The 25,430-nt window shown below is 39.4% G+C and overlaps 1 protein-coding gene and 1 long non-coding RNA gene across 2 annotated transcripts in view; one reads left to right on the forward strand and one right to left on the reverse strand.

The window, feature by feature from the left end:
* LOC309631848 overlaps positions 1–25,430 on the reverse strand; it is a 466,259-nt gene that overhangs the window by 283,688 nt on the left and 157,141 nt on the right. The window lies entirely within an intron of this gene.
* Positions 16,640–25,430, forward strand: part of THSD7A (thrombospondin type 1 domain containing 7A) — a 460,930-nt gene continuing 452,139 nt past the window's right edge. Inside the window, exon 1 of the mRNA XM_082398710.1 lies at positions 16,640–17,255. Coding sequence (XP_082254836.1) covers positions 17,093–17,255 — 163 coding nt within the window. The 5' untranslated portion in view covers positions 16,640–17,092. The remainder of the gene's footprint in view (positions 17,256–25,430) is intronic.

A 25,430-nucleotide genomic window follows, 5' to 3' on the forward strand; every position in this document is an offset into this window, starting at 1 on the left:
CAAATAGGTCATGGAAATCCCAGAAGGAAAGGAGGGAGAAGTGAACAGAAAAAAATGTATTTGAAGAAATAGCCCTCAAAACTTACCAAATTTGATGAGAAACATTTACCTAAGCACCTAAGGACCTCAACAAAGCCCAGATAAAATAAGAGATCTACATCAAATACAATAAGAATTTATCATAAAACATTAAGAGAAAAAAGACTCCTCAAGTGCAAAGGAACCACAATTGAAACCATGGGTTAAATCCATTTCGTCTTCCTTCACTAATCAAAATCATTTTAAGACTTGCATGTCCTCCAAGCAGTATGTAGCCTAAGCAATAGGCTGTTTGCCTGAGTTGTTTTCTAGGAACTTGGAGTCAGCTGCTTCTAGTTCCAACTGAGCTGGTTAAGATTGGATAGGACCACTGATCCTTCAACTGAGCAAGCCTGAGTATCCTCTCAGTGACCTTTTGAACATGCATAGGTCTGTAGCTTAGTAACACCTTTGCAGAATAACGGTTACCACACCTTTCCCCAATCACCTTTCCCCATGCTCCCCATGCTCCCCATGCCTCAAACCCCCCTGCTTCATTATTCATTATCCCATAAATACCTGGAGCTTCTTGCCTTTGGGGAGGCGGATGTGAGATTTGTTCTCCCATCTCCTCTCTTGGCTGCCTTGCAAATAAACTCTCTTTGCTGCAAACCTTGGTATCTCAGCATTTTGGCTTGCTGTGCATTGGGCAAAATGAACCTGGTTCAATATCATCGTAAGACTAACAGCTAACTTCTCATCAGGAGCAATGGTTTCCTGAAGACATCAGAGTCTTATGTTCAAAGAGTTGAGAGAAAACAAAAACTGTAAAGCAAGAAATCTTTATTCAACAAAAGCATCCTTTAAGAATGAAGATGCAGTAAGCACATTACCAGCTAAACAAAGTCTGAGAGGATTAATTACCAACAGACCTGCCTTCCAAGAATTACTAATGGAAGTCTATCAGTCTGAAAGAAAATGAAACCAGAGAGTCACTCTAACCTACATGAAGAAATGAGGAGTGTCAGAAATGGTAAACGTTATTAAATATGAAAGAGCCTGTAAATATATTTATTCATATTTTCTCCTAACCTTTCTAAAATATATAAGATTTTATATAGAAGTATTAATAATACTGTTTTGTTGGTTTTTTACCATGTATAGATCACATAACATAGGGAAGAAAAGGGGGACATGTTAGAAAAAAGATTCTATATTTCCTGGGAATTAAGTTAATATTCAACAGTATATAGTGAAAAGCTGACATAGGTAGATATTGTTGTCTTTAGAGTAACTCAAAAAATTACTCTTAAAAACCCTGGGTAGTTAGAATAGTATGACAAAAACACAAAAGAAGGCATAAAAGGGGAACAGAGGGAAAAAAAAAGATGTAAGATGTATGTAAATGTCCATAGCAACATTATTTATAATAGCCAAAAAGTGGAAACAACACAGATGTCTATCAACTGATTAAAGGATAAAGAAAATGTAGTATATTCATATAATGAAATATTACCCAACCAGAAAAAACAATGAAGTACTGATTCATGATATACCAAGAATGAACCTTGAAAACGTATGCTAAGTGAAAGAAGCCATTCACGAAAGGCCACATATTGTATGGTTCCATTTATGTAAAACGTTAAGAATGGGTAAATCCATAGATTCAGAAAGTTAGTGGTTGCCACAGTTTGGGGGAAGAAGAGTAACTGATAATGGGTTTGGGATTTTTTTTTTTAGCTTTAGGAAGATGTTGTGAAATTACACAGTGGTGATAGTTGCCCAACTGTGTGAATAAACCAGTGAATTGTATTTAAATGGGTGTGTTTATGATATGTGAATTATGTCTTAAAACGATAATTTTAAAAAGATATAAGACAAGTAGAAAATAAATAGCAAAATAACAGATGTAAATATAACCATATAAATAATTACATTAAGTGCGAATAAACCAAAAACCAATTGAAAGGCAAAGATACTTGACTAAATAAAAAACAAACTCAACCATATGCGGTCTACAAGAATATACCTTAGATCTGAATACACAAGTTGGTTGAAAGTTAAAGGATAGAAAAAATATTCGCCATGCAAGCAGCAACCGTAATAGAGCTGGGCTAGCCATATTATCAGGAAAAGTAGACTTCACAACAAGGGAAAATTGATAGAGACATTAAAGGACATGTTCTAATGAGGGAGGTCAGTACATCAGGAAAATAAAACAATGTATGTGTGCATGCCTAACAGCAGAGCTCCCAAATATATGACATTAAAAAACTGACAGAATTAAAAGGAAAAGTAGATAAATCAACAGTAATATCAGGAGCTTTCAGTAATGTGCTCTCAATAGTTGATAAAACAACTAGACAGAGAATCAGCCAGGATATAGAACATTTGAGCAGTGACATCAACTAGCTTGAACTTTATAGAACATTTCACGCAATGTCTGAAGAATACATTTTCTTTTAAGTGTGCATGAAACATTCTTCAGTATAGACCACAAGCTGGATCACTAAACAAGGCTCAGTAAATGTAAAAAACTTGAAATCATGTAAAGTTTATTCTTAACACCAGTAAATTAGACTTGCACACCAGAAATAGATCTCGAAAACCCTCAAATATTTGGAAATTAAAAAAATACATTTAAAAATAAGTCACAGAACAAGGAATAAATCATAAGGGAAATTAAAAATATATTTTGAACTGAATGAAATGGAACACCTCATATCAGACTGAATGTAATGCAGATAAGCAGTGCTTAGGAGGAAATTCTTTTGGCTTTAAGGCCTATGTCAAAAAATAAGTTAGGTTGGGACTTCCCTGGTGGTCCAGTGGTTAAGACTTCTCCTCCCAATGCAGGGGGTGCGGGTTTGATCCCAGGTTGGGGAGCTAAGATCCCACATGCCTCACAGCCAAAAAACCAAAACGTAAAACAGCAGTAATATTGTAACAAATTCAATAAAGACTTTAAAAAAAATGGTCTACATCAAAAAAAAAAAAATCTTAAAAAATAAGAAAGGCCTACATAACTTCAGTAAGTAACCTAATTAAGTACCTAAGTAACCTAAGGCCTCAGTAACCTAAGTTTCCATCTTAAGAAACGAGAAAAAAAAGAGCAATTAAGCCTAAGACAGAAGAAAGGAAATTATAAAAGTAGAGTGTAAACCAATGAATTAAAAGAAAGAAAATCAATAGAGAAAAATCGAAGAAACCAGAAGTTTTATGAAAAGATAGAAAAAAAAAAGACATACCTTTAACTAGGTCAATTAAGAAAAAAGAAAATAGACATGAATCACCAAAATCAGCATTGAGAGAGGAGAAATCAGTACCAACCTTACATAAAAATTTTTTTTTGGCTTAAGCAATAGAAATTTATTTCCTTACAATTCTGGAGGCTAAAAGTCCAAGATCAAGAAGTCCACAGGGTTGATTTCATTCTGAGGCATTTTTCCTTGGTTTGTTGACGGCTGTCTTTTCCTTTGTCTTCACATGGTCTTCCCTCCCTGCATGTCTGTGTCCTGTTCTCCTCTTCTTATAAAGACACGAGTCATATTGAATTTGAGCCCACACCAATGACCTCATCTAACCTTAATTATCTCTTTAAATACTCTTTCTTCAGATACAGTCACATTCTGAGGTACTGGGGGTGAGGACTTCAACATATGAATTTGGGGGAACACAATTGAGCCCATACCAAGATACTTACTCGTATCTCTCTCTCTCCCCTCTAATTATGATCTCCTAAAAGAGAAGGCAACCTTATATAAATGTAAAGATTTTGTGTGATTATTATGAACAAACTTTTGCTAACAAAGTTGACAACTTACATGATATGGGTAAATTCCTAGAACACAATTACCAGAACTTATGGAAGAAGAAGTTGAAAACCTGGGTAGATCTATAACAAGTAAAAAAACTGAAATAGTAATTAAAAATCATTCCATGAAGGAAATGTCCAGGCCCAGATGGTGTCAGTAGTGAATTCTAAGCATTCAAAGGAGAACTCATACAGTCCTTCACGAACTTTGAAAAATAAGAGAGAAAGGAACACATCCCAATGCATTCTATGAGGCCTGAATTATCCTGATACCAAAGCCATATAAAGACATCACAAGTAAGCTGCTCAACATCACTAAGTATTAGAGAAATGCAAATCAAAACTGCAATGAGGTATCACCTCACACCAGTTAGAATGGGCATCGTCAGAAAATCTACAAACAAATGCTGGAGAGGGTGTGGAGAAACGGGAACTCTCTTGCATGTTGGTGGGAATGTAAATTGATACAGCCACTGTGGAGAACAGTATAGAGGTTTCTTAAAAAACTAAAAATAGAACTACCATATGACTCAACAATCCCACTACTGGGCATATACCCAGAGAAAACCATAATTCAAAAGGACAGAGCCACGCCCCGGCGGTTGCCGAGGCCGGCGCGGTGGAGTTGCAAAAGCTGCGGGTGCGAAGGAGCTGTGGAGCCGACCCCGCGAGCCGGGAGCATGAGGACCTGGTGTCTGTGTCAGATTTGTACCTGCGGGTCGGATTCTCGTCCTTATGAAATAGTCAAACAGCCTCGCCATGCACCAGAAGAGTATAAACCAAAGCAGGGGGAGATTGATCCTGGTACTACCTACAAACGGCATCTTAATTCTTGTAAAGTGCAGCGTGTGGCAATAGCTCGGCCTTTGGAAAGACAAGTTAAAAAAGGGAAGTTGGATACTGTCCCAACCTATAAAGAGTCATTGTGGATGGAATGGGGGAAATACAGATACAGAAACCTACAAAGAAAGAACAAGGAATATATGGATGTTCTGTCGCTAATCATCTCGGTTCGGATGTGGAAAGTTCTTCTGTGCTCTATGCAGAGGCACCTGTTATCTTGTCTACTGGAAGAAATATCACCAGACCGGAGCACAGCCATCTCTCCGTCGTGATTGGAGGCATTGTGGAAGCACCCCAGCGAGCAAACGTGACCATCCAATGTCCTGTAAAAGAATGTTTCCCTTGAAAGTGAAGGAACCTACGTCTGTACAGCCACCAATGCTCTTGGAAAGGCGATGGCAACATCCAAACTCCACTTGCTGGAGACTTTCTGGGATCTTGGTAGCTGGACACATTGTTCTGCCACTTGCGGCCACTTGGGAGCCCGAGTTCAGAGACCCCAGTGTGTAATGGCCAACGGGCAGGAAGTGAGTGAGGCCTTCTGTGAGCACCTCCAGGAGCCGCTGGCTGGGTTCCAGCCCTGTAACATCTGGGACTGCCCCTCGAGGTGGTTCACGGGCACGTGGTCAGAGTGCTCTGTGTCTTGCGGTGAAGGATTCCACAGTCGGCAAGTGACCTGTAAGCGCACGAGAGCCAATGGAACTGTGCAGGTGATGAGAGCATGTGCCCCCAGAGAGAGGACTCTGGGAAGAAGACCCTGCTCCAGTCACCCATGTGTTCAAGGGCTTATTGAACCAGGGAACCAGGTAACGCTGACAAATCTAGTGTTTTGATAGTATGATCATCTAGTATAATCATCCACTCCCTGTGGTGAAACCCATGCATCAAAAAACTAAAATTAAAAAAGAGACTTCCCTGGTGGTCCAGTGGTTAAGCCTTCGCCTTCCAGTGTAGGGGGTGCAGGTTCGATCCCTAGTCCGGGACTAAGATCCCACATGCCTCGCGGCCAAGAAAGCAAAACATAATACCGAAGCAATATTGTAACAAATTCAATAAAGACTTTTAAAATGGTCCACATCAAAAAAATAAAATATAATAAAATAAATCCATGCATCAGGGCCCCTCCGCACAGGGGAACTGCTGCATGACAGTCATGAAACTCAGCTGCACAGGGACCTTACCACACCGCGCACCGGCTGGTTCACGGGACCTTGTTATCCTATTAATGGGCCTCTCTGTTGTAATTAACACAGGCCGCAGGGACCGAAAGTTCCCCTCGGCCCTTCTGAAAATGTTCGGGAATGTTAGTGCAGGAAGGGAATACACACTTTCTGCATTTCTGCCCTGCAGTGCAGCAGTTGTTGCTGTTGGGAGTCACTGTGCTAATTCTCTTAGGTCATGTTTCCCTTTAGTTGTTCTGATTAACTCCAGGCACTACATGGCTGCACACTTGTCTAACTGGAAAATGCACAGCCCCAATTCTGTGCAGGGACGACGCAAAGCAGAGTGTGATACATCTTTCTGGAGCATCAAGTTTATTAACTAGAATTGGAAGAACCCAGGAGTTCTTGGAACAAGAACCATCCCCCTCCCCCACCAACACGGAAGACAGAAGAGTAGGGGAGGGGAGACGTGCCCCAGGAATGACAGTCCAGTCTCTGAAGTTTCACCCAGGTGGGGGTTGAGGGGCAGACCTGCAGCCACGGTGGCCTCGCTTTCGGTCGCCCGGGCTGCTCCGGACCATCCTCTGAGCTGGCCAGGGTCTTGGATACAATGCTTCTGAAGGCCGTGCAGAGAACACACTCATCTTCCACTGGACCGGGCCCCAGGGAGCGCGGCGGCCTGACCTTCCTGCCTCGGTCATCCATGGGGTTCACATGGGCTCACTTTATTATGACGCCTCTTGCTGGGCAGCTTGCAACAAAGATGTTTCAAAACAAAGTTCCAGATTCTCCCAGCCACCCCTTGCTTTTTCTGACTGTGGCCAGAGAGAGTGGATGAGGACACACTCTCAGGCTGCCCAGTGTGGGAGGACCTTCCAGTGTTGGACACACACAGGGGGCAGCTGGTTCCCTCTGGGGCTCCAATCCTGCTGCTGCTGGAGGTGGATGTCCCAGTGCCACACTGGGGGGCTGGGCTGGGGGTGGCAGTCCTCGACTCCAGGCTGGGTGGGGGACAGGCAGACTCACTGGTCTTCTGCCCTGCCTGCTGGTCTTCCTGCAGCTGAACATTTTCTCCCTGGTAGAGCCACCTGGTTTGCAGGGAGGACACCACAGGGCTTGGAGAAGGCTCAAGTTCACTGCCACTGAGGTCCCCGGAAGAGAAGGGCTTCACAGTTATGATGGAGACCCCCACCTTGGGTTTCTTGGAGCTCACACTGCCTGTTCCAGTGTCCTGGATCAGGTCGCAAGTCAAGCCCGGAGTCCTCACCATTGTCACCTCCAGGTCCTCTTCACAGGGTGGCTGGAGTGGCTCCTTCTGGCCCATGTTCACCCACGGATGCCTCATGAGGTCAGGTAAGGTGCCTCTGTCACTGGAGTTGAGGGCAATCATTTTTTGTAATAGATCCCTTATCTCCAAAGACAGATAAGGTGGGATGGGGTATTGCCCTTGTAGGATTTGCTTCCGCAGCTCCTGGAAGTCTTTTCCTACAAAGGGCTGGGACCCAGTTACCATGGTGTAGAGCACTACTCCCAAGCTCCACACGTCCACCGCAGGGCCGCTGTAGCTCTGCCCCAGGAAGAGTTCCGGGGCAGCATAAGGGTGTGTGCCGCAGATCATGTCCAGTTGGCCAGTGTCATCACACTTGTTGCTGAGGCCAAAGTCTGTAAGTTTGATATTCACGTTGGAATCAAAGAGGAGGTTCAGTGGCTTCAGGTCCCGGTGCACGATACCCCTCTGGTGACAGTGCTGCAGGGCGGAGACCAGCTGCTGGAACGGGCCTCGGGCCTCCGCCTCTGTCATACGGCCATGGATCTTCAAATAGCGGTACATGTCCCCCCCCACTGAGGTACTCCATCACCACGAAAAATGTCTCCTCCGTGTCAATCACCCCCAGCAGTTTTACAATATTGGGGTGATTCAGAGCCTTCATACTGCACACTTCCCGGGAAAGTGCCTGGACACTTGAGAAGCTCTGACGCCTTTTCTTAATGACCTTGACAGCCACCTGTGTCCCAGTCAGAATGTGCCGGGCCAACTTCACTTTACCAAAGGTGCCTTCACCAATGGTGCGGAGGATCTCGAAGTCATCAATATGAGCCTCCTTGCCAGCAGAGTTGGCTGTGAGGCCCTGCATCATGGTGATCTGCTAACTACACTGACTGACAGCACTACCTAGCAATGCTAACTATGCTAACTAACAATGCTAACTGTACTAACAGTGCTAAGTATGCTATCTCTACTAACAACGGTAACTATGCTAACTGTACCAACAGCGCTAACTAGTACTAACTACACTAACTACGCTAATAAACTATTAACTATACCAGCTGTGCTAACTATACCAACAATACTGACTATGCTAACTGTAGAAAGAAAAATGAGACAAATAAAAAAGAGTAGAGAAAAGAGAAGAAAAAATCAACCAAATGGCAGAAACAAGGAAAAAACAAGCTAACTGTAGGTCCAAGGCCGTCAGGTCACCAAAAGCAGCTTCCTGGGCTCTAAGGACCAAAAACCTGGGCCCAGCTTTCTCTTTTATAGGGCTTTGTGAAGTACATCACAGTGGTGCACTCTGAGGTCAGAGCAAGAAATGGACCCATCACCGCTGTGGGTAAACCACAGTGGTTTTCTCACTTTTTGAGTTCAAGGCCCCTTTACACTTAGGAAAAAGGATCCCAAAGAAATTTTTCTTTACGTGTGTTATTAGATATTGGTGTTCACTGTGTTATAAATTAAAATCTGTAGGATACTTCAGTGGCCTTTTTATTTCTAGTTCGAAAATGTGTAATAATTTTAAAGACCTCATGATGTCTACACTTGAAATATTCAATTCCTTTTCCTTAAATTCTGGTCTCAAAATAATGTTACACCTTAACTGACTTCACGATACTATACAAAATGTTCTGTTGCATAAGACATGATAAGGTACATTATGAAAGTCTATGAAGCTGAGAGAAGATTTGCCAGGAAGGTCATGAGCAGATTTCTCATCAGGAGCCTCGGAGGCCAGATGGCATGGCTCAATGTACTTGAAGTGTTGAAGGAAAGAAACTGTCAACCAAGAATCCTATATCTAGCAAAACTTTCCTTCGAAAATGAGGGAGAAATCAAGACATTCCCAGTTAATCAACAGTTGAGAGAGTTCTTAACCTCCAGACCTGCCTGCCACAGGGAGTTCTTCAGGTTGGAGTCAAGGACCCTGGACAGTAGCTCAAAGCCTTATGGAGAAATAAAGACCTCTGGCAAAAGTAGACAGACGGGCGACGAGAAAAGCTAGTACTATTGTAACTTTGGTTTGTAGCTCCACTTTTTGTTTTCTATTTGATTTAAGAGACTAATATATAATAAAACACACACATACAAATCAAAAAAAAAAAAAAGGACACATGCACCACAATGTTCATTGCAGCACTATTTACAATAACCAGCTCATGAAAACAACCTAAATGCCCATTGACAGATGAATGGATAAAGAAGATGTGGCACATATATACAATGGAATATTACTCAGCCATAAAAAGCAATGAAATTGGGTCATTTGTAGAGATGTGGATGGACCTAGAGACTGTCATACAGAGTGAATTTAAGTCAGAAAGAGAAAAACAGATATCGTATATTAGCACATATATGTGGAATCTAGAAAAATGGTACAGATGAACCGGTTTGCAAGGCAGAAATAGAGACACAGATGTAGAGAACGAACGTATGGACACCAAAGGGGGAAAGCGGGGCCAGGGTGACGGTGGTGGGATGGATTGGGAGACTGGGATTGACATATATACACTAATATGTATAAAATAGATAATAAGAACCTGCTGTGTGTATGTATATATATATATATGTGTATATATATATATATATATATATAAAGACATCACAAGTAACAGCAACAAGAAAAACTAAACAAACTCAAGACCAATATTCCTAATGAATATAGAAGGAAAAACCTAAACCAAATATGAAAATCAAATTTAGTAACATACAAAAAGGATTATACACCATGACTAAGTGCAGTTTGTCCCAGGAATGCAAGGTTGATTTAACATCTGAAAATCAAATCAATTAATAGAATGTATTGATCAATTAAAGGATATAAGACAGTTAAAGGATGCACAAAAATCATTTGACAAAATCCAACACCCATTTATGATAAAAACTTTCAACAATCTAAAAATTTAACGGAACTTTCTCAGTCTAGGAATGGAAATGGCATCTATGAAAATTTATAGCTGACATCATAGTTAATGGAGAAAGACTGAACATTTTCTCGCTCAGATCAGGTACCACGCCAGGATATGAGCTCTCTCCACTTCTGTTTAACCTTGTGCTGGAAGCTTTAGCTGGTGTAACAGGCAAAATAACAATTACAATAACAGTAATTGTAATAATAATAAAAATGAAGGCTTTCAGATTGAAAAATGAGGACTAGAGATGTCTATCTGCTGATGGCAGATTTATATGTTGAAAAATCTCAAATTTGGAAAATATCTATTAGAACTAATAGATGAGTTAAGCAAGATTGCAGGATACAGAATCAATGTGTAAAAATCAATTTGATTTCTGTATTTTAGCAATAAAGAATTCAAAGTGAAATTCAGTAAATTCTATTCACAAGAACGTCAGAAACAATGAAACAGGTATAATTTAACAAAATAAGTGCATTCTGCACTGAAAAGTATAAAATAGTCATGAAAATAATTTATGAAGATCTAAATAAATGGAGAGACATTCCTGTTTATGAATGGGAAGACTCGGTATTGTTAAGATGGCTGATCACCTCAAATTGATCTGTGGATTCATTGCAACCTCTATCTAAATTGTAGTAGGCAATTTGTAGAAATTGAGAAGCTGATCCTAAAATAGATATGGAAATGCAAAGGACCTTGAATAGCAAAAACATTTTTGAGAAAGAAAAAAGTTGAAGGTCTTACATTATTGAATTTCAAAACTTAGTATAAGCTAAAGAAATCAAGATTGTGTGGTATGAGCATAAAGATAGGAATACAGGCATACCTCGTTTTTGTGCTCTGTGGTTCATTGTGCTTTGCAGATACTGCATTTTTTACAAATTACCGTTCTCCGTAGAGCAAGTCTTAATCAGTGACATTTCTCCAGTAGCATTTGCTCACTTTGCATGTCTGTGTCACATTTTGATAGCTTTTGTAATACTTCAGACTTTTTCACTATTACATTTGTTATGGTGACCTGTGATGTTAGATGTTACTATGATAAAAAGATCACAACTTGCCGAAGACTTAGATGATGGTTGGCATTTTTTAGCAATAAAGTATTTTTAATTAAGGTATGTACACTTTTTTAAAGACATAATGCTATTTCACACTTAATATATTACAGTATAGGGTAAGATGACTCTTAGGAACTGGGAAAGCAAAAAAATTCCTCTGACTCCCTTTATTATGATATTTGCTTTATTATGATGGTCTGAAACTGAACCCGCAGTATCTCTGAGATACGCCTTGAAGTGGAACAAAAGTAAACCATTCCCTTTGTGGTCAGTTGATTTTTTTATTACAAAGTGCTGAGACTAGTCAATGAAAAAAATAACACTCTTTTAAATGGTGCTGGGACAGTTGAGTATCCTTGTGCCAAATAATGAGTTTAGAACTTCATACCGTGCGTAAAAATGAACTCAGATGGATCAGAGACTTAAAGCTATGTGACCGCCTCTCCTACTGGTGGCATGCAAAGAGCCACCATGGAACTCAGTGATGCTGGTGTCCTTCTCACCAGTACATTTCTGAAGGCCTTGGTGATTGGTGTGGTCTCTGTGTGTCCCCTTGGAGGAGCATAATCCTGTCTTGGGTCTTCCTTTTCCTTACATAATGTATCTACGCCAGCATGTCCCTTCCTTTCCTGACATTTCACTTTCCATCAGTGTTTCTCCAGGCTTCTAGGAACCACCAGTTTGCACCATCCCTTTCAGTCCTTGGCAGAGTGTTAAATTCCATACCCAGGGAGTATTTCTCCAAGTTAATAAACTCTCTATCCCTGTATGTTCTGGCCCCTAATCAAACACTCAAAATCAAGCCTCCTGAATAGTCTTCTGGCTCCTACCAGTAGTTAGCTGCTAGCTAATCCTGGTAGCTCCTTTGCTGTGTCGTCCTTTTACTCTTAACAGACCCAACATGGCTAGGCTGACTTAACGCTGCAACTTAATCCTAGCTAGCAGCCTGAAAACTAGGAAAGGCGGTATGCCAGTACTTAACAGGGAGAGGTGGGCTGCCTTTGAAGGCTTTGAGAGTTCAGAGGAGTCCGGGGAACCAAAGACATGTGCGCATTGACCCAGAGAAACTTGCCCATGTATCAGGTTCCAGGTTTTCCTAAGCAGACCCTGATCTTTTCATAACAAACTTGCCTCAGTTGATCATTCATTTATCTTTGCAGTTGTCAACTCTTAACTATTAAGTGTTAATTTGATCTTCAGCTTTTTTTTTTTTTTTTTTTTACTCTGCCAATGCAGGAGACAAGGGTCTCTTTTTAAGGGTTCCTTTCCTTCATATTTAGTTTTCAATTGTTTGTTAAAGGTCGGTACCTTTTCATTATCCATCTGTAGGACCAACACAACTAGTGATAGCTAGTCAATTCTGTTGCCTTTGTATACATTATTCCTCTGCACTTTCAAATACCTGAATCATTGCATTGGCCTCGGTGTTCTGTATGCAAGCATGCTCCCAAGTGAACCCCTGGTGAAATGTTTTAACGATTGGGGTACTGCATTGTGTCAGGGACTATTGATGCCTCACATGCCACCGAGGATGGGATCCTTATTGTACGGTTTACAGTAAGTGATCCATTCCCCAAACCTAGAAGGATCTGAACCAAAATACTGTACCTTTTTACCTGACACTCGAAACAAGGAATCTGATTATTCATAGCAGATCGTTATTGTTTCCAAACAGGTTTAGTTTTGAGTAAAATGGAGAAACCGTGGGGTTTATTTTCTTTCTGTAAAACTATTTGAAATTTAGAATCTCCCCTCCCCTCACCAGATATACCTACAAACCAGCAAACTAATCAACTAACCAACCAACCAACAAAGTAGTTATAAAGAAAAAGGAATTGGAAAGAAAATAAATGGTGAATATTAGAGTCAGAATTGGGAAAGTAAAATTTGTGGCTACTTATTACAAAGATAAAAAGGGAAATGTTTCATCTTTTAATAATCTCGTGGGTGTGGCAAGAAGGGAATAGGAAGAAGCCCCAAATTAATTTTTTTCTACCCCAAATGTTGGTCAAGTATGACACCTAGAGGCCATACAAACAGAATTCCTTTGGGTGATTTTGTTTTTTTATAAGGCAAGATGCATTTAGGTAGAGAAATTTATTTAAAGTTGTTATTTCAAAGTGGATATTCTTAGATACTTCCCTATGTAGCTGTGAATAACTTTGTATATATTCCTTCATTTACTCATTGTTTTTCTTCATAAAAACTGATGATATTAAAAGTTGTTTCCCTCTCTGTCAAATAAATGAATTTTTGATGATTGACTTTAAATGCTGGTACTAATCCCTACAAGTCATTGTCCGTACGTCTTTTGGGTCTTCAAGTATGGTTATATGCTTATGTTCTAATAAAAGAGAAAACACGTGTGTGGATCTGTACACACCCACCCTCTCTGGAGTTTGGAAACGATAGCAAAAATAATAAAGACAGATAAAAGGACAACACATGAGAAGTGATAGGTTCAGAATTGTCTTATTTCTAAATATTAAAAAACATATATGCTTTGCATTTTTCATCCATTGGTTTGGAAACTTTTATATAGCCCTGGCTCATTAATACTTGAACAGTTATTTATGAAAAATGATGAACGATTTACTTCATGGCAGGCTGTACAGATGGTCAATTTAATCTGCATCTTTGAGACTTCTCATGACTAAATTTTGACATCATGTCGTTAAACATTTGTGTATTATTTATGTCATATGCTAGAAAACAAAGATTGCTATGTCTTGCTATCTCTTGTAATCTGTCAGCTTTATGGATAGGATTTATCTGACTGGACACTATAGCTTTCACAAAGGAACATGTATCTGAAAATATATATCATTTTTGTGTCCTTAGAGACCCATACATTTTTGTCCTCAAGTGCAATAATGACATTGTTATAGAACAGATGTGTGGCATTGGTGGAGACAAATGTTTATATGACTTAGTTTCTGTAACCTTGTCCAGGGGTATCTTTATTACTAATTGTAGATGTGTATGTATCTAGAGTGATTTTTTTTATTAACTCTTTAAACATTTTTTTAAAACTTTAATTGACATATAGTTGATTCACACTGTTTTGGGTGTACAGCAAAGTGAATCAGTCATACACATATGTATATATCTATTCTTTTTCAAATTCTTTTCCAGTATAGGTTATTACAAGATATTGAATATAGTTCCCGTTACTGTATAGTCAGCCCTTGTTTATCTATTTTATATAAAGTATTATGTATCTGTTAATCCCAAATTCCTAATTTATCCCTCTCTACCTTTCCCCTTTGGTAACCATAAGTTTGTTTTCTGTGTCTGTGAGTCCATTTCTGTTTTATAAGTAAGTTCATTTGTATCATTTTTTTAGATTCCACATATAAGTGGTATCGTATTTGTCTTTGTCTGACTTCACTTAGTATGATAATCTCTAGGTCCATCCATGTTGCTGCGAATAGCATTATTTCAATTGATTTTATGGCTGAGTAATATTATTTGGAGTGATCTTTAAGCTTTGTCTAAATTGAAAGTAAAAGAAGGAAACCAATTGTTGGCTAGTTTCAAACACTACAGCAGAACATTAACCCTAGTTGTGAAATGGTCCCTGGTTCTTTTATATAATGCTTGCAGTTGTAGCTATGATGTTTAAACTCTTGACCAGTTGAGTAATTATTACACAACTATGGATAAATATAAAAATCAGAATCTTAAATTTTCTTTTGACATTAAGCTATTAGGTGTAGCATCTGATGGCTTTTCAAAGGGCTAAGTAATTATCCTGCACATCAAATTGTACTAGCTTGACTCCTTAGATTCTCTGTCTTCTGTTATTTAATGAGTTTCTACTTGGTGGATTGATTTGGGACTTCCCAGGAATGCTTAGAATGGGCTGATTAACAGAGTACTTCATTTTAAATGCTCTCTGTGACAGAATTAGATGATTTTAGGCTTTAGCACCCTAACAGTAGCTGAGAAATAAAAACAAACAGGATAGGAAAACACTGCCATTGTAGAGTGGTATTACAGCGTGCTCCCTACGAAGACAGACCCAAGGAAGCCATACAATTCCTATTTTCTATTTTCTTCTTTGGTGTAACTGTTGAAACAAGTGCTCCTTCAGGGAGCCACACATAAGTTGGAATCAGGCTTTTCTGTATCCCTTATCAACCTATAATCTTTTGATTGTTGCCTATTTTTCACCAGTGAAGAAATAGTAATCCATGCTAGTTTATCTCTCCTAATCACAGACCCACAGAGCTAGGGCTCTCTGAGCTTTTAATTCCCTCTTAGAGGCCTAACAGAGTGGAAAGTAAATAAGGACCAAATTTGCAACCTTCAACATTGCTAATTTCCTCTGATGTCAGAATACTTAAATAGGCAGGACCTGGGAATTATTTGATCAAAACCTGCTTTTAATCTAATGCATGCAGCAGGGCTGTGTCTGGAATGATCTGCAAAACGACAGGCGTCCCAAGAGAGCTTTATGGAAGGTTTCCTCTTTCAGAAACCGTAGCTTCCTCATTTTAAACTCTTGGGTTGGCTGTGCTGATGGAGCAAATTCATAAAGAGTAGTTTTCCTGCTTTTTAAATTTTATTTTATTTGGCCAGATATTGCTGACCGGATGTGAATAGTTTTCTTTGGCTTTCTTTTTGCCCAGTTTTTAATTGGCTAAATGCCTTGAAATTATTTTAGTTTTACTAGGAAATGAATTAGTAAAGGGTTAGTATTGGGGAGAAGAGAGAAAGAGAAAGGGCAAAGCATTGTCTGACTTCACACACATTCCTTTATTACTACTGGTTTAAGAAAGTGAAAACACAAAGAACAAAAGGCCCAAGCACATTAGATTATATAGATTATAAAGGCATTTTTCTACAGTAACTGTTAAGAGACATTAGTGTCAAGGATTTTTAAGTAAAGAATTTTCTAATTTGGAGATACACAAATAAAGGAAACTCACTTTGTTCTCTAATTTTACTCAGAACTGTGTGGACCCTTAAAGGTAGCATATTTTTGACAGAGCGTAGATAAAGGGATAGCACTTTTCTTAACTTCAAAGGTGAAATATAATTTCATGATTAGTTTTTGTAAAATGTTATCCATCTAATTAGATATCATTGTGGATACTTATTAATACTAATTCAGTTTTAAAGGCTGTTAAAAGACAGTGTACTTTGTTTTGTAACCGTAGATCAATACTGCTCATATTTTTATTGGGAATAGATTCCTTTAAGTTAAAAAGAAAAGATTTGAAAAAGAGTTTAAGTGCCTTTCAACAGCAAGTAAACATCTCTGCTGTTTTCCTCTGTTTTTCACATCTATCATAAATACTGCTCCCCACATAAAGTAATTCAGAAGCCACGGCTTAAAAATAAATGATAAACACTGATGCTTTGCGTAAATAAATGTATACTAAGAAGAACATGCCACTAGATCTAGCATTTGACTCGTTGGGTGACGATGAATTTCAGTGCCTGTTATTTGTCATGCGGAAGCCTGTCGGGTGATGATCCTTTTTAGTGGTGTATCCGTCCAAACATATTTCACCGCGCCATGTGCACTGGAGTTCTCGGGCGGGTGTGCTGGCTGTGGGTGCCCCCGCTCCCGTTCGCTCGCCTCCTTTCTTGCCCTGGCTCTCTCGCCTCCCCCTGCCTGGTGCTCCTGTCGGCTCACGCCCCCCTCCTCTCTCTCCAGCTGGCAGCGGCGGGGGCTGCGCTGCCTCCCGGACCTGGGGACCTGCTCCGTCAGCTGGGGCCCCCTGCGGACGGCTGCCTCCCTCGCCTCTAGGACCTGCCACTCTGCGCGGAATGGCAGCGGCAGCAGCATCCCCGCCAGCGGCGGTGGCGGCGGCAGCCACGGCCGCCGCAGAAGCTATTGTTCCCTGGTGTTAAACGCGCTTTCCCTCCTTTTCATCTGACAAGAACAATAGCGGGGAGAGCCTTGCGTTCTGTACTTGGGAAGACAGTCCGAGGGCGAAGGAACATTCCCTGCCAACCGCGTCCCGGACCTGGACCCTGGAGCGGCTGCGGGCGGCATGGGGCTGCAAGCGAGGCGCACGGCGTCCCGGAGCCCCGACGCTGCGGGCCCGCGGCCGGCCGTCCTGCCGCTGCTGCTGCCGCTGCTGCTGTGCCCGGGCGCCTGCGGGGCTGCGGCGCCGGGCGCGGCGGAGGCACCCACCCTCTATCTGTGGAAGACCGGTAAGTGGGACGGAGTGCCCCCTGCTTCCCATCTTCCCATCTGGGTCCACATTACGAAACTGCTGGGCTTCAGGAGGGACCCCTCTGCTTCTGATGACCCGGGGGTACTGGGACCCTAAGGTAAAAAAGTACGATTCTTAGGAAGCAAATTAGGTCATGGCCGATGCTGTTAGGAAAGAAAAACCTAACAACTAAAAAGCATTAGTGAGTCACTGGACTGTTTCTTCTCACAGCTCTGTAGTTAATGAGGGCAACCAACGTTGCACTTTCGTAATTACATGCAATATTTTTAACCTCTACGTTCTCATTCTACTAGGACTTTCTTAAATATATTTCTAGCAAAGAGCAAGCAAACATTTTAACTCCGGTCTTTATTCTGTGTTTAGGCAAACAGTTCACTCTGTGCCACGATATATATGGATATAGAGTTACATTTAAGGTACAGCTTATGTGGGACACGTGGAAACAAGCCAAGGGAGGACAGTTCTGACAGTTGAAGGCAAATGGGGCTGCAGTGAGCTGACTGAGACCTTGTGAAGCTCGATTCTTAATGAGCGAATTGAGGGATTTTTAAAGCGTGCAATTGTTAGGATGTTTAGGTTTTAACTTCTCCTGCCTTGAAAAAGTTTTTGCTTTGTTTTCAACCAGCCAACAAAAGCAGCAACTAATTGTCCCTCAGAATCTCCCAACAAAGTGCTGACTAGAGGTCCTGGTGTGAGGCAGTGACAGGCAGGAAAACAATACCAAATGAGGAATTACCACTCCCTCTCCTGAGGCTCCTTTCTCCTCTAAAGGACACTGCGAATTCTTCAGCAGACCTGAAACTTCAGGTTTATAAGAAGAAAGTGGGAAACATTATTCTTACTGCTTAGTGCTAGGAATGAATTAAGAGTTGCTTGGCAATGACTAGACATTACGAGAAGGATGCAGTAGACAGGAGGGAAAGTATATATTGGTCATGGGATCACAAACAAGTTACAGTGAGTGTGTCTCTTTCCTGGCTTCAGCTGTCTGTAGCCCCCCATGCAGAGACAGATCAGTCTACTCTACAATTACACTGATACCCTGAATTTTTAAAGAAGTTGCATGTATCTAACAACTTAGTGAGGAGATTGAATAGAAACTTATTTAAAGCCAGAGTACAGAATTTGCCTCAGAATCTTGCATGAAATAACACACATAAACACACGTTTAGAAAAGCCATTTGGATGTTAGTGTTAGCCATTCTTGTTACCACTTGCAGTTTAAAGATCAGTTGATTAGTGGATGCAGATGAAATCAAATTGATTTTTTCAATTTAAAATAAAGATCTCTAATTTAGCTGAAGCCATGGTTTTAATTTTCAGAAGCTCAGTCATAACAAACACTAGTCAAACTGTAATTTACCATTAAATGGTGTTATTTGGATGCTCGGTAAGAGCTTCTCAAGTAAGTAAGTGTTGGACAAAACAGTACTTGCCCTGTTGAAATTTGTGCTATTAAAGTAACAAGAGCCAAGCAGTAATTCAGATCAAAGAAGAGGCTAGGCAACATTCCCTGTGCAGCATCTGAGGTGCCAATACATGTCAATATAAAGGTCATGGTGGGAACTTAAGCCAATAAACAGTTTAAGATAGTGGAAAGCTCTCAGGAGCAAGGATATGGAGACCTTGGTTCCGGTGCCAGTTCCAGCTCTTGCTAGCTATAGGAACGTTGGCATGCCACTTAACTTTTGACCCCCAGTTTATTCAGCTGCCTGTAAATGGGACCTTCTCCTGACTATTCGTAGTATTATGAAGATAAAATGAGTGAGTGATGAGAAAGTAATCTGTAAACTTCAAAGTTATGTGCATGTACAAATATAAGGTAGTATGATGAGAATAATGTAATCTCTTTTATGGTGAGCCTTGGTTTGGTGAAAAAAAAAGGTGAATTAAACAGGAGAGCAAAATAATGACCTCTTTATTTTTTTCCAGAGGGAAAGGAGACTACCATATCTATAAAGGAACTGAGAATAGTTACTGGAGGAAATAGGGAATGTTTAAAGGAGAGGAATACACTGTAAATGAAGATATAGAGATGACAGAATCATAAGTGTTCCTCACTTGATGAAAATAAAGAGGCAGGCAGGGATTTGAGAGAGAAAATGAGGTGAAACAGTCCAAGATTCTAGTGGGATAAGCTTGGTCTTGGTAGAGCAGATTATTTGGAATCACATTATTGGTGAGATCATTGAATTAAAGTGATGTAGTGAAAGGTCCACTGGATGAGGAGCTAAGAGAGGAACTGTAACACTGTGTCACTAACGAGCTTTAGAATGTTAGCTAGGTCATTTAACAACTTTAGTTCTTATTTTCCTATTTTGTGTTATTCATTGATTAGAAAAGACGGTATTTAAAGGCCTTTTCAGCCCTAAAGTATGTGCACATATGCACATACATACACCATAAACATACATGTATGCATCTATACACATACATAGTATATTAATGTATATATACATATATATGTACATAATATATATGAACGTTTAATGCATAAGGTATATTGTATGAATGTTTTATTAAGTCAGTTCACAACAAAGAGTTGTTGAGGACTCACTGTGTGACTTATTTGAAGTCATTGTGGTAGAGGCTGGCTAAGGTATTGTTGTCCCTGCCCCCAAGAAAGTTACAGTTGAACAATACACAACAATTACAACATGGCATACCATACTCATGAACAAAACACTGTGAGAGCAGAGAAGTTGTGTAGCTGATAGAGACAAAAAATAGAAATGCAAGGCATGGCAATATTCCTAGGTCTTAGAAGTACTGCAGCTCAAGTCCAGAATATTTGGTGGGAATGAATGGATTTAGTGCTAATGAGATGAGTTGGGCCAGATTGTAAGAAAACCTTCAAACTATGGTAAAGATGTTAGAGTGTAACCTATAAGCAGGTGGAAGCCATTATAGCCTTAGAGCAGAGGATTGACATATTCTTCACCCAGAAGGGAGAAAGGTAAATTAAGAGGCTGGGAGGTCAGTGAGGAGAGGGACTGAGAGACAAAGGGGAACAAACCACTTATAGTGAAGGATGAGTAGAGGAGGGCTGGGGGCACATGGCAGAAGTGTTAGCTCAGGTTTGGAGTGCAGGGGACACAGTGTCTGCCAAGGAGAGGTGGAACTAATGCTATCTGCATCATGTCTGCACACAGTTACTTGTTTGAGACAGAGGATATGAAAGAAGGAAGAACAGGTTTCTTGTGGTTGGGGAAGAAAGAATATCAGTTTAATTCTCAGTATCAGATATACTGATACTGTAGCAGTAGCAGTAATTCAGTCAGCTAATAGAGGAATTAGTGAATGGGTGGGCAGTTTAGGAGAAAGTGTTAGGCTGAAGGTATAGGCTTGGAACTCAATACATATATAATATTTCAAGGCATAGTAGTGGGAGGGATCATTAAAACAACAAAAATATTGAAAAGAGGGGCCAGAGTACTTCACAGAGAATATTGAGATTTAAGAGTCACTATGGGAGAAAAACTAGTGAAAGAGCCTGAGAAAGTATGGTCAGAACAGGTCCAGAGAAAATGCCAGTAGTGCTAAATGAAGACGATATCTTATGAAGGGGATGGGGGCAAAAAGTATAAAACATTTCCAAGAGTCTGGAAAGGGGTTATGAAATATTTCAGAAAAGATCAAGTAAGAGGAGGAACTGGTAAGATAATTAACACTGTTTTGGGAAAAGACATTTTCAGTAGATTGATAGAGCTAGAAACTTGGTTGAATAATAAAGCAGATAGTGGAGAAGTTATAATATTGATAAAGTGAATAAGCAAGTGGTATTTAAGTCTCTCTACTACACTGTTGTTTTTCAACAGAGAAAAAACCAAAATATAAGATATTAAAATATAAAAGTTAATGTTTCAACAGTTTTGTGCCACAGTCATTTGAAAGGTAACTTTGAATACTTGAAAGACATTTCATACATGCAGAGTTAAAGCACTTACATTATTGGAAGATGAATAATTACTGTTACTGGTGAGTGTTAGACAGTTTTTCACTTTTTAATATTCTTGAATATAGAATTGTTTCAATAATAATTATGGCTAATTATATTCACCTAGCAATTCCAAATGAAGTGCATTGAACAAAATGTGATTGAAACATGAGTCAGACAGAAAATAGTGAATACAACCAACTTTCATCAACTTATGGCATAGAGATATATTTTCAAAAGGTCTTAATGAAGTAGTTGAATTTATTTTTATAGTAATGAAATTACAATAAAATCCAAGAAAGATACACAGTAGCCATTTTTTCAGCATCAGGTGATGAGGGTATTTACAGTTGAGTTTTGTCTTAAGGAAATTACTTCTCACATTAAACACTTTTGACCAGGGTTCATGCATTGCAAGACAGTGCTATTAATGACAGTCACCGTGTCCTTTACATAGTTAATTGCACATAAAATAATACTTTGTTTCCTCAGTTTAAAATAAAAACAAGTGTTTTCTTTTTCTTTCATGTACTTATACTAATATAAAATATTCTGCAATGTACATGGAAAAATATCCATCCTAATCCTGCCATTCATTAAATAACAAAGGAGAGAGGGGTGTTGTACCAGGTAGTAGTAACATAAGGGTGGCATTATCCTTAAAAAAGTGTTTTGCATTTCAGTTGTGCTTACAATTTGTCTTAATTTGGAATGTGACACAGTTTGCTTATTAAATGAAGAATAGAGATGGAGCAGAGATAGGGATGGACAGAGCGTGGGCGTCAATGTCAATTAATCTGGAACAACATGGATTGAAATATTTTATCCATGGGACCTATGAAATTATTTCATCTCCCTGAATCTTTTTCTTTCATCTCCAGTATGGATAAATATTATGTATTCTATAGGGGTTTTCTGAGGATTAAATATGGTAACATATGTATATATTAGTAGAGTGCTTGATACGTATTAGGACTTCAATAAATGGTAGGCTATATTATTGCTATTATTCTCTTATATAATAGAATGGTTACTTAATTTTATGACCTGGAACAAGGCTAGTAACTTTAGCTTTCTCTAAAGCATCTTTTCTTGTAAATGCACTAGAAATTACAAATTGATCTAGTTACAGGGCTAGATATTCCCACAAGTTATAAGGGAGGCAGCATTGTGGAATGGAAAGAACATGGACTTGGGGATCAGACAAACCACTATTTAAATCTTGCCTCTACCTGACTGGTCAAGTTACTTAAACTCTCTGACTTTGTTTTCTCACCTTAGAATGGTGACAGAAGTTCTGAAGTGAGAGGGTATTTGTGAAGTTTTAACAGGTAGTAAATAGAAAGGGTCTAGCACAGTACCCTAAATATAGTAAACATTAAAAAAAATTAGTTCTCTTCCCATTCTTTACCTTTTCCTCTCCTAAAAATGACATATCTGGAAGGAATTTTAATGATCCAACACATTTATCTGTTTTCTCCAACTAAGGGACGCCAGGACAAACAAATAAAACAAGTCTAGAAAGAGATGTTATTTTACTGTAGGCTTGTCTTTTCTTATTAGTTTGGCACTTATATGTAGACAGCATGGATCAAAGACTATCAAAATATTTTGAGCACAAATTCAGGGTGAATTATATAAACAGATTTTTTGTGTACTTCATTTTGTTTAGTGTCTCGGGATTTCTAGGGAATCTGAAATTTCACATTCTTGCAGTTAACATTGTCACCAGTGCCTTCCAAATTAAATATTTTCACAGTAGAATTGTTTGTGGTTTATGATTTGTTTAACATCTTTGGTGATTATTTAAATAAATAAACAAACAAACAAACTACAGTTTGTCTTGTTTTCCTACCCTTCTTTCTTAGCATACATAGCCCAGTTAGTGCTCAGAATTCATCAAGAGCTTATTGGTTATTTGGTCCAAAAAAGTCAAATGCTCAGGTGGTTTTATGAAGCTTTAATAGCTCAATGGACTGTGGTAACACAGATCACTCCTTATGCAAATTATAGTTAGCGGCCTGGTCTGCAAAATAATGAAGGCCCCAGTCAGGACTGGCATTAAGAGGGCTGTAGAGCAACACATACCCAGGTCTTTTCCTACCCTTTATTGTTATATAAAGAACTGGTGGTGGGATGAGATGCTGACGTGCTGATTAGGTTATTGGAGAAGTGTGATACGCTTTGGATCCTTTTAGGAGGAAATGAAGCCTCTTAGCCTCTGATTTAAGTTCGAATGGTGACACTGGACAGTGGATCTCTCTGGGAAGGGGAGGGTGGAAGCCTCCAGGCTTCCTAATATAAAGGCACATTAGAGTGGCCCTTAATGACAGAAGCACTGGGGAAGTGGCATCCAGGAAAATATATCTTTCCTATCACAAGAACATCATAGAGTGTGAGTTAGAGGTGCCAGTGAGTCATAAGGTAGAGATTTTTTCTGATTTCCTTCATCAGAACTTTACACTTGACACTTTAGAATGCATTAAAATGATGAAAAAATACAGGCATTTGCATTTAATCCCCAGGTACCCAAGCAGCAAGAAAAGTACTTCTATTTGGGGGAAGAGATAACAACAATTAAAAACAACCCAATAAGGAAAGAGTGGGGGAAACCTGGTAGTACTTAAAACAGTTGATGCCAAAAGTAATCTGTTGCTTCCAGTATGTCATTGGACCTAACCAAAAGGATGTCCTCTCATTCTTCCAGAAGAACTAGTGACCTAATTGGTGTTTTGCATAATTTACCATGTGAAATCATAATATTTGGGATATCATTTTTACTGATTCTGTATTATTGTATCAAAGTTATACTATGAGAAAAGAAATGAAATAGGGGCAGATGGGGAAAAATCACAAATACACTCCTTTATAGGGACAATAATTTTCAAATGGCACATGTAATAAAGTTCAGAGGGGGCTCTTGTTCCAGGAGCCATCAGAGAGAGATGGTCCACATAGAGTGACATCAGTAAATTCAGGAGAAGCTATGCATGACTGCTAAAACTTGAAAAGAAAGTAAGACAAGAAAGTAAGACATTATAAGAGAGAGCAACAAAACAAGGAGAGAAAAAAACAGGCAAATCATCTGCATTCCTTTAAAAATTATTTTTAATAGGCTTTATTTTTGAGCAATTTTAGGTTTATAAAAAATTAAGCAAAAAGTACAGAGTTCCCATGTACCGCCTCATTCTCTCCCCAATTCTCCCTATTATTAACGTCTTACATTAGTGTGGTACATTTATTACAACTGAGGAGCCAATATTGATACATTATTATTAATTAAAGTCCGTAGTTTATATCAAGGTTCAGTTTATATTAGGGTTCACTCTAATGTACATTGGGTGGTTTTGGACAAATACATAGTGACATATATCCACCAATACATGTGTCGACCATTACAGTACCATACACAGTAGTTTCACTGCCCTAAAAATCCTCTGTGCTTCATCTGTTCATCCCTACATCTCTCCCTTTCTCCCCCCAAATCTCTGGTAACCACTAATCTTTTTATTGTCTCCATACTTGTGCTTTTTCGAGAATGTCATACAGTTGGAATCATACAGTATGTAGCCTTTTCACATTGGCTTCGTTCTCACTCAGTAATGTGCATTTAAGTTCCTCCATGTATTTTCATGGCTTGGTAGCTCATTTATTTTTATCACTGAATAATATTCCATTGTATGAATGTAGCACAGTTTATCCATTTACCTATTGAAGGACGTCTTGGTTGCTTCCAAGTTTTGGCAGTTGTGAATAAAGCTGCTATAAACATTCATGTGCAGGTTTTTGTGTGGACCTATGTTTTCAGCTCTTTTGGGTAAATGCCAAAGAGTGTGATTGCTGTATCGTATAGTAGGGGTATATTTAGTTTGTAAGGAACTGCCAAACCGTCTTCCAAACTGTACCATTTTGCATTCCTGCCAGCAATGAGTGAAAATTCCCATAGCTCTACATCCTTGCCAGTGTTGTCGTGATTTGAATTTTAGCTGTTTTAATAGGCATGCAGTTGTATTTTGTTGTTTTAATTAGCTATTCCCTAGTGACATATGATATTGAGCATCATCTTTTCATCTGCTTACTTGTCATCTGTATGCCTTCTCTGCTAAGGGATCTGCATCCTTTTCATCATATAAATAAGAGTAGTAAGAGCCAGTAGAACTCTTTGGTGACAGAGTTCAAAGTCTCAGTTCAGCCTGTGCTGCACGTACTCCACCT

Source organism: Balaenoptera borealis (genome assembly GCF_965194805.1).
Source record: "Balaenoptera borealis genome assembly, chromosome: 7".
NCBI classification, from domain to species: domain Eukaryota; kingdom Metazoa; phylum Chordata; class Mammalia; order Artiodactyla; family Balaenopteridae; genus Balaenoptera; species Balaenoptera borealis.